Source organism: Pseudorasbora parva, chromosome 10 (genome assembly GCF_024679245.1).
Source record: "Pseudorasbora parva isolate DD20220531a chromosome 10, ASM2467924v1, whole genome shotgun sequence".
Classification (NCBI taxonomy): Eukaryota; Metazoa; Chordata; class Actinopteri; order Cypriniformes; family Gobionidae; genus Pseudorasbora; species Pseudorasbora parva.
Window position 1 is genome coordinate 38,960,370 of NC_090181.1, and position 10,129 is coordinate 38,970,498.

General features: G+C 35.9%; 1 protein-coding gene across 2 annotated transcripts in view; it reads left to right on the top strand.

The window, feature by feature from the left end:
* plaat1l (phospholipase A and acyltransferase 1-like) overlaps positions 1-9,632 on the top strand; it is a 30,968-nt gene extending 21,336 nt beyond the window's left edge. Inside the window, exons 1-4 of one of the 2 annotated variants that reach the window (XM_067454697.1) lie at positions 4,458-4,652; positions 8,467-8,596; positions 8,671-8,924; positions 9,093-9,632. In XM_067454697.1, the coding sequence (XP_067310798.1) occupies positions 4,644-4,652; positions 8,467-8,596; positions 8,671-8,924; positions 9,093-9,158 (459 nt within the window). In that variant the 5' untranslated portion in view covers positions 4,458-4,643 and the 3' untranslated portion in view covers positions 9,159-9,632. Of the gene's footprint in view, positions 1-4,457; positions 4,653-8,466; positions 8,597-8,670; positions 8,925-9,092 lie in introns of those variants that run through there. The other variant, XM_067454695.1, reaches the window with a different exon arrangement.
* Positions 9,633-10,129: the final 497 nt, after the last annotated feature.

Here is a 10,129-nt window from a genome sequence, read left to right on the forward strand (position 1 = left end):
GATTTTAATTAAACCCAAACTGCTAATTTTGTCAGTATCAATTAATGTATGTTTACTGATACTTCTCACTTTTCTGTCTCTTTCTTTTCACGTGAACAGAATAGACACATTCACAAATATAAACTGTATTTCTATTCAATTTTCTTGATTATTGACATGTCACACATGCCTACCTGCCTTTTGATGTAAATAAAAGACGAGAGTGGCAAATATCACAGACATATTATCATGTACAGTTCAGCCTGTTATTTATTTTTATTTCCATTTCCCTTTTATCCAAAGAGACGGGACTATTTGCACCGTATTTATCAATGAGAAACAGGCTATCATACTCAAATAATAGCCTATGGCTCACATTAATGGGGGTCGCTTGCAAATCGCAACAGCACGAATTACGTGACAACATCTTTCATATAGCAACATATTTCTGCTTTAAATATTGTGTGTAGTTAGCAGTGTGTGGTGTTTTCGGACATTTATTTTAATTAAATTGCATTTGTCAGTCCCGCACTTGTATTCTGCCTGACAGAATGAAGAGCTCGCGCTGAAGGCGGAGCTGTTTGACCAATCAGATGAAAGAGGCGTTTCGGCGCCGCCCACGTGTGGAAACGAAATATCAAACCCATAAACCGTTTTATAAACCGCAAACGAAATATGAAAAATCGAGCCAAAATCTCATTTTTCGTTTTTAAACTAAACAAAAAAACGAATAAACGAGACGATTTATGTGTTCTCGTTATTCCATTTCAAACAGGAAATGAAATGATCAGATGATACACGGACCTAGGCCAGAGGTCATCAGGGAAGAGTAAAGGATGTCAGAAAAATCCAACGGAGCACCATATCTGATCATTTCATTTCCTATTTGTAATGGAATAAAGAGAAAAGATCAAACAACCCCTTTATACTTTTTTGTTTATTTTAGATTAATGCACAGAAAAAGAGATTTCGGCTAGATTTCTCATTTTTCGTGCGTGATTTACAAATCGCTGATTAGTGAAGAAAATTTCGTTTGACGTCATCTGTCGTTCTCCAGGGTTGAATCCAAAATCGCCCCCATAAACCCTCACTATTCCCTACTTTAATCCACTAATACAGTTAACTCGAACAAGTGAATGAATGTAGATGAATGAGTTTTCTTTTGGGGGTGGGGGGTGAAGTTGTTAACAATAATAATGCTCTAATGATGCGTGACCTATTTTTAACAGTCTATGGCGTGACATTCACAGATCACTGTAGCCCTCAGTTCAAACAAACGGCAGTGCTCATGACATGAACCAATCACCTCCGCTTTACAGCACGAGAGAAATCATGAATGAACACACAGGGCTGACTGTAAGGGCTCCACATTATCTTTGTCTGGGACAAATCAAAGTGGGTTTTACTTTCCCGAAAGGACAAAAAAAACATTAAAATAACCAGATAATTTATTTATTATTATATTCAATGTAAACAGCGACTGATAATGGAGTGGATCTCTGGTAACAAAGTCGCGTTGAGGCTGGCGCTGCCTGTCTCTTTGTGAGACATTCGTGGAAAAATCAAAACAAGTGAGCAGCAATCTAAACGATTTCAAATAGCTACATTGCAATCGTGAATTGTGTAGCATAATTCATTATTAGGTACTTACATTTTAGACTCAAACCCCCTTTTTTTTCTATTTCAACTATGATTTCACCAACGAATATAGTTCCAAAGGAACAACACTCAGCGATGTGTTTTGAACTGAATGAATCAGCGTTTTGAATGAATCATTTGAATGAACGACTCAATGACTCACTCATTAAGACGATCTTTTGCTGCCACCTATTGGCGGTTTAGTTTCATGTTTAAAAGTATCATTGCATTTTTTTATTTGTATATTCAAACATTTAGAACATCAATCTCATAACATTATTCATTGCTGTTTTATTTTTGAAGTTTAAATTAATTAATTTGATTGGTAAAAGCCCTAGTGTCTTACTAATATAACTGCATTTATTAATCAAATGTAAGAATTGAACATGAAATGCATACATTTAATAAGATTTTAAAAAATGGCCTTTATAAAATGACATAATGCCCTGGGGTAAATATCACAAATATGCAGATTTAATTAGGCCTATGTAAAAGCTGATAGAACACTGATGAGAATATTACTACAAAATCAATATATTTATATCACCAAAAATCCCCCCAATACACTGTACAGTACATACAATTTACTCTGTACTCTACCTGATAGGCCGGATTTTGAAACTTGTTTGCAGGTATTGAGGATATAGGGGGCGATTTCAGATTCAGCCCAGGTCTGTTCAACAAAATAGTAGTCTTATAGCAGTAGAAGACTACCGCTTCTTAAACTGTACTGGGCAGGTCCTAGATCAGGCAACTTTTCTGTGCAACTTAACCTGTTTCACAGAAAAAAAAGTTTATCTGATATATAAAATATTAATCAAATGGACAAATCAGTACCCAACCTTATTTAATTGTGCGGTAAACCACACGAAAAATGAGAAATCTAGCCGAAATCTCTTTTTCTGTGCATTAATCTAAAATAAACAAAAAAGTATAAAGGGGTTGTTTGATCTTTTCTCTTTATTCCATTACAAATAGGAAATGAAATGATCAGATATGGTGCTCCGTTGGATTTTTCTGACATCCTTTACTCTTCCCTGATGACCTCTGGCCTACTTTCTGTAAGATCTGAATTTCTGCGATCTGAATTTTAGAACATTGAATTTGATGATCTGAATTTTAGAACATTGAATTTGATGATCTGAATTTTAGAATATTGAATTTGATGATCTGAATTTTAGAACATTGAATTTGATGATCTGAATTTTAGAATATTGAATTTGATGATCTGAATTTTAGAATATTGAATTTGATGATCTGAATTTTAGAATATTGAATTTGATGATCTGAATTTCTTTTTCATTTGAAATCTTGAATCTGTATTTTCAAAAACTGAATATTTCCAGTCGATTAAAATACATGTCTAAACAATTTCGACACAAAAACATTTCAGATGTGTTCAATTTCAAAGGTTCTATATTCAACATTTAAAAAAATTCAAATTCAGAACTATGTAAAATGCAACATAATATTCAGTTTTGTTAGATTACACTTGTCAATAATTCAGATTTATACAATTCAAATTCAGATCATTTAGTCATATTTCTAGCTCCATAGCGCTCACCCTGTGGTCCGTGTGGGTCCTAACGCCCCAGTATAGTGATGCGGACACTGTACTGACAAAGAGCACCGTCCTTTGGATGAGACATTAAACCGACGTCCCGACTCTCTGTGGTCGTTAAAAATCCAAGGTTGTCTTTCGGAAAAAGAGTAGGGGTGTAACCCCGGCATCCTGGGCAAATTTGCCCATTGGCCTCTGTCCATCATGGCCTCCTAATCATCCCCATATCCTGATTGGCTTCATCACTCGGTCTCCTCTCCACCAATCAGCTGGTGTGTGGTGAGCGTTCTGGCGCAATATGGCTGCCGTCGCATCGTCCAGGTGGTGCTGCACATTGGTGGTGGTTGAGGAGATTCCCCCCTTCAATGTAAAGCGCTTTGAGTGCCTTGAAAAGCGCTGTATAAATCAAACACATTATTATTATTAACATTTGTAAGACACCCAAAATTAAAATGTGCATCTAAACCTGCTGCCATCTTGGATCGGCCCACCGTACATAAGATAACTTAACAATCATTTATGTTTAAACTATAGACATATAAAAGAGGTAGATGCTCCAGTGGTCGCAGAATCATGTGTAAACGGCGCCACCATTAGTTCGAAAGAAAAGAAAAGACCCCGGGCAATTTTGAGCGTTTTTATTACCTTGTACATGTAAGTTCTGGTTTTATTTGGTCTTTATAACATTGTTGATGTTAGTTGGCCACCAAAGTCAGGCTATTATTGCAATTTCACATTATTTCTTCACAAGATATAAAAGTTAATTTGAGTAAGTTAGCATACATGTTGAGCTGAAAGGTGATTGATTGATCATTTCATGGTCACTTGTTGGTACACTTTCTTGTACTTTTTTTTTTTTTCAATCATGTGGCCACACGACATGTGAAAAGCTTTTAATATGGGCGTTATGCGTTTAGCAGCTATTTGCATTTTGCACTATACTTGTTTCTATTTGATGGGCAGATGTTTCCGGATAAAAAAGAGAAGTTAAGGTTGAGGCTATAATTGAACTCTCTCTTGGGAATCTGTTGCATTAGTTAACCAGAGATGTCCCTTTCAAAATGTATTGGCTCAGACCAATGCTAAAATAAATAAAAAGCATTGCAATTTATTATCTTCTCTTCACGTAATACTTTTTCAGACATTAAAATATCCATATCCTATAGCACATGCTCACCACTAATGAAGGCAGTATTGAAGGCCTTTATTTGGATGTCTTTTCACAAGGCACTGAAGAATAGTTCCTGTGTGTGTTTAAGAGGAGAGCATACTAGAGTAAAGGATGCGCACGACTGACCTGCACTTTCCTTGTTCTTGTAGGTTATAATCTAATGGGCTTCCCCCATAAATCTGCCACGTTTGTGATATCAGATGTGATTAATGCTTCACTGCTCTTAAATTAAGGACTCGCTGTACGTCTCTAGTGTTTTCGACGGTAAAGGCATCGATAGCGCAGCGAACAACAATGGGACTGGTAAATATTATTTTTGTTCTGCAATCTAAGAAGGAAAGGTTCTATATAGAAAACCGTAAAGGGTTCTGTCAGTCGCTGTAGAACATTGGAGGGGTTCATATTATTTATGGATTGATGATTTAGTTGATACATTTTTAGTTTATTTAATTATTATTTTAGTTTAGTTTTAATTAAATGTTATAAATTAAACCTCTCGTAAACAAAGTTTATCTCTAGAAAAGAGAAAGTATTAAAAGTATTATAAGAGTATTAATTCATTTAAGACATTTCTCCTTATATAGAACCTTTCTGGCTTTGAGGCAAGATATAGATGTTATTTTTAGTTCTTTGCCTTGTTTAGTTTTAGGTACTGTTTGCCCAGCTTTTTCAACTATAGGTCGACAAAAATGGATATCAATAAAATGGATACTGGATTTAAAAAAAACTAAAGAACTAAAATCAGATGCATTTCTGATTAGTTTATATTTCTTTCGACTGCATGAATGTTTAAATATGTGGCTATGAAGCCATCAGCTTATTGCAAACTAATGCAAGTAGATGGTAACAATTGTTTTGTCCTAGTAATGTTAGTGTCCTCTCAGCCTCGACCGCAAACATAGGCTACTGCTATTCTTTTTTCACTAATGCAGCATCTAGCCAGCAAATTAATTACCTTCTAATGATTTGACAGCATGTACTTTAGTGTTTTTTAGACACGTTTCGCTGTCTGTTTGAAAGAGTCATGAATATTAATGTTGAGCTCTGCTCTGATTGGCTCACAGCGGTTTAGTAAAACGGCTCAAGAGTCCTGACAGAACACAGACCGACTGAATGACACTTTAAGCAGAACATCTCAAATGGAGATTATAAAATGCAGCTTACTTGTTTGTTGGTGTTTTCAGATCATCCGTGCGCTAGAAAGAGCTTGTGTGTTTGCGGTTGCCAGATTTCAGTAATTGAATCCCCAATCAGAGCTTTTCTGTGAAAAAAACCCGTATACTATCCGGTGTTTTACCTAAACATGTCCAATCTGGCAACCATATGCACACGGATGATCTAAAAAAACAAACAATAAACAAGTAAGCTTTATTTCAGCAATCCCCATTTGAGATGTTCTGCTTAAAGTTTGTAGACTGTTTCTGTCATTCAGTCTACATTTTAGTCTTGTCTTTTTTCGTCAACGATATTGCATGTTTATATAACATTAGTCACAATGTAGGCTACGCGGTGACTGTGATTTAACTTACTCTGAACAAGCATGCGAAAACATCATAGGCCTATACTTCAGTTCTCAAAAATATAAATGGATAATTTTTACAAAATTAATAGCCTTGTTGTTTTAACTTATATGGTGGAAAATGTGAAGTTTGCTCATCGAGTGAACGATCAGTAAGCAAATGATCTACACTGTAAAATAATGTGTTGGCTTAACTTAAAAAAGTAAGTAACCTGGTTGCCTTAAAATTTTGAGTTTATTGAAATTAACAATTAACAAAATTCATAGTAATAATAATAATTATTAATGTAAAATAGCCTATAAAACATTACAATCAAAGATGAATAAAATGAATAGTAATAATTATGCATAATAATTAAAATATTATACGTAACTATAAATTAAAATAAAAGTAATTACTAACAATAAAATGAATAACAATAAAGTAATGACAATAAAATTAATAAATTATATATAAGAATGTATAGCATTGCATATGAAAACATTACATTACATAACATGACCGCTTCCAGCAGCCATACCGTAAGAGCACGATTAGATGCGCATACTAAGTAAAAAGTGCGGCTCGCTTGACTGTGTATTCTCGAAGCGCGGCTGGCTTGACTGCAGTGATGATTCGGCTCCGTCAGTTCCGCCTGACAATGAACATGTTTGGACAGATGCAAATGTTGGGGGTGTACATATAAATGATCCCCAACGCTTGCGTCACAATTGGCCTTATGTTGAGAAGCACTTTTTTTTCCACACCTTTTTAACACCGGCAAAGATCGTTTATTTCAGTGTGCGTGCAGACAGGGTTGCCTAATTTTTACAACAAAACCCTCCAACTACTAGCCCAAAACAATAGCTTCTCGGGGGTTCTCCGGAAAAAAAATGGCGTTTGGGGGGTAAAATTTGTGTTATTTTGGCAAGGTTGCCTGCTAAAATTCGCATTCTTGGGTCTATATATCACATAATAGTTGCTTCAACCCACGGACATAGAAAACAACCCTTGGCAACACAGTGCAGTTGAGCTCTGTTGACATTTGACAACTACCGTAATGCGTCGCTTCGTTGCTCTGATTGGTTGTAGGTCTATCCAATTGAGGTCTTTCGTGGTTCGGTTGAAACACGCCTCATAATCACAGCCCAATGGAGCAGTTTCAGACTCATATTCTGACTAGAATTGAGTATGACCACGTCAGGCTAGTGAACAGTGATCATTGTTCTAAACCTGTTCCCTGTTCCATGGATTACCTTCCTCGTGTGTTTAAAGGGATAGTTCACCCAATAATGTTGTTCCAAACCCGTAAGACCTTCGTTCATCATCGGGACACACATGAAGATAGAATAAAAAGCAATTTAATTAACACTTTCAAGGTCCAGAACGGTAGGGAAAACATTGTTAAAACAGTCCATATGACTACAGTGGTTCAACCTTAATTTTATGAAGCGACGAGAATACTTTTTGTGTACAAAAATAATGACTTTATTAAACCATTTTGTTCTAGCTTGTGTCGGACTCCTATGGAGTTTCTGCTGTAAATACTGCGGCGTTCTCGAGCTCTACGGCAGCCGAAGCCGTTCACGCGAGCACTACGACGCATGCGCGGGAGCTGCACTGTATTTTCAATGTAAACAGCGTAGGAGACTGGCACATGCCACAATTTGCACACAAAAAGTATTCCCTTCACTAAATTAAAGTTAAGGTTGAACCACTGGAGTCACGTGGACTATTTTAACAATGTCTGTCCTTCCGTTCTGGACCATGAACATTTTAATTAAATTGTTGTCTATGGAGGGGTCAGAATGTAAAATATCTCTAAAGATGAATGAATGTCTTATGGGTCTGGAATGGCATGAAGGTGGGTAATTTATGATAGTATTTCTTTTTTGGGTGAACTAACCCTTTAAAGGGATAGTTCACCCAAAAATGAAAATGTGATATTAATTTGCTTACCCCCAGGGCATCCAAGATGTAGGTGTGTTTGTTTCTTCAGTAGAACACAAATGACGATTTTTGAACTCCAACCATTGCTCGTATAATGCATGTCAATGGGGTGTATTTCTATGAGAGTAAAAAACCATAGACATACGAATCCAAATTAAACACTTATTTTTTACTTCATATCAGACGAATCTCATCTAGGATTCCCAACGCCATTACTTCCATCGGATAAGGTCAAAAGCCAGGCGCGATCATAGGAATATTTACATAGATGCCTCATTCGACCGATCCGCACTGACACTAATGAGGAATATATATATATATATATATATATATATATATATATATATATATATATATATATATATATATATATATATATATTGATAAGATATATTGATAAGACATCAATGTGTCGCCATGGGCCACAGGGTTTAATCTGGATTTGTATGTCTATGTGTTTTTTACTCTCATAGTGGCTCATAGAAATACACCCCGACATGCATTATACAAGCAATGTTTGGAGTTAAAAATCTTGGAGTTAAAAATGCCTTGGGAGTGAGCAGATAAACATCACATTTTATTTTTTTCAAATTTTCTTTCTAAGAGCGTGATGTGATTATGCTTTTAAAATGTAGTTTCATGATCTTTTTACTTTTTTTCTTTCTCAGCATAACTCTCATCCGAAGCTTTACCCCGGAGATATTCTGGAGTTTCCCGGCAACCAGTACTTTTCTCATTTTGGAGTTTACTATGGTGAACGGGACGGAGTTCCTTACGTGGCCCACCTGACCATCAGAGGTGAGTGTGTGCGATCTGTTAGGGTGAAATCTTGAAATCATGAGATCTCATGACTCCCATCATCTCTCTTCAAGATTCAGACACCAAACTCCTCCTTTTCGGCCGGGCTATAAACGCTGCAGTAAAGCTCGACCCGCTCGATGTAGTCGGGAAGAGATTCAAGATAAGAAACTACCTGGATGACAAGCATCCACCTCGAGATTTCTACACACTCATCAAGCCGGAGATCGATGACACCATGACGAAACCCATCACCTTTGACATCCTGTTCAACAACAGCGAACATCAGGCCACAATGTTTCGATACGGGGTTAAAAAGTCAGAGCAGGTAAGAAATGTTTTCTGATTCTTAACATGAGTATCATCTTTATGATTGTAGAGGTGACTTATTATTACATCTGTCTAACTTGATGGATGAAAATGTTAATTCGAGTAATTAGGTTGTTCTGGAAAACATCAATGGCAGTTAATTAACATTTTTGAAAATTGTTTTCAGATTGAAAAAGTCTATTTCAAGATAGTTCCCACCTGGAAAGAATTATTTGAGAAGAAAAAGATTTAAGAGACTCGTGCTGCATGAAGACAAGAGTTCAAGATCATACAAAAACATTCTTTCTTTCTTAAATAATTCAATATTGGAACCTACTAATGTAAATTATGCAAAATTATTTGATGTTGCTTACAGCCTGAACAAATGGAAAAAAAGGTATTTTTATTGTATTAAATGTTTTGTTAAATGGGTAAGTGAATTTTCTGGTTCAAGTCTCGCATGCCTCCACAAGGAGGCGGCAGAGAGTAAAAGTTTGCATTGGGCTAAAGGAGGTGAACAGCAGGAATGATTAAATGTCTTTATTAACCAGAAAATGTATTTTACATATTTATAAAAGTGAGTCTTATCTGTAACTATATAGGGCTAAGAAAAGATGTCTCTTTTATAAATTTAAACGGGATGGATAATCTACAGATTTTTTATGTACAAAAGCTAACTAACGTTTTGTAAAACTGCAGTTATTAAAATGACTTCATTGAAAACTAAGTCATTTCTGTTTATTTTCCCCCCGCTTTAGTTAAAGCTTAATTTAAACATGTATGCATTGTATTATTATTATTATTATTATTAAGAAATTCTCATTAAATATCTGAGAATGACTTTTGACATTTGACCGCAAGCAGATAAACACCATCGCCCCAGTACAGGGGTGAAAAATCACCATGGGGAAGACATTTGCTTTATTTTGGATGATCTCAGTGTTCACTGTGGCATGACAGAAAAGGATCCAGGTGTACAGTAGGTGTGAGAGGGACAGTTCCCTAAACAGAGGGTGTTAGAAAAAGGTCATAAGACTAACTATAAATGGGTTTAACATTTAAAGGCAAGGTATGGTATATATATATATATATATATCTCACCTAAAGGATTATTAGGAACACCATACTAATACTGTGCTACTGTGGTACTACATACCATATCCTGATTGGCTTCATCACTCTGTCTCCTCTCCACCAATCAGCTGGTGTGTGGTGAGCGTTCTG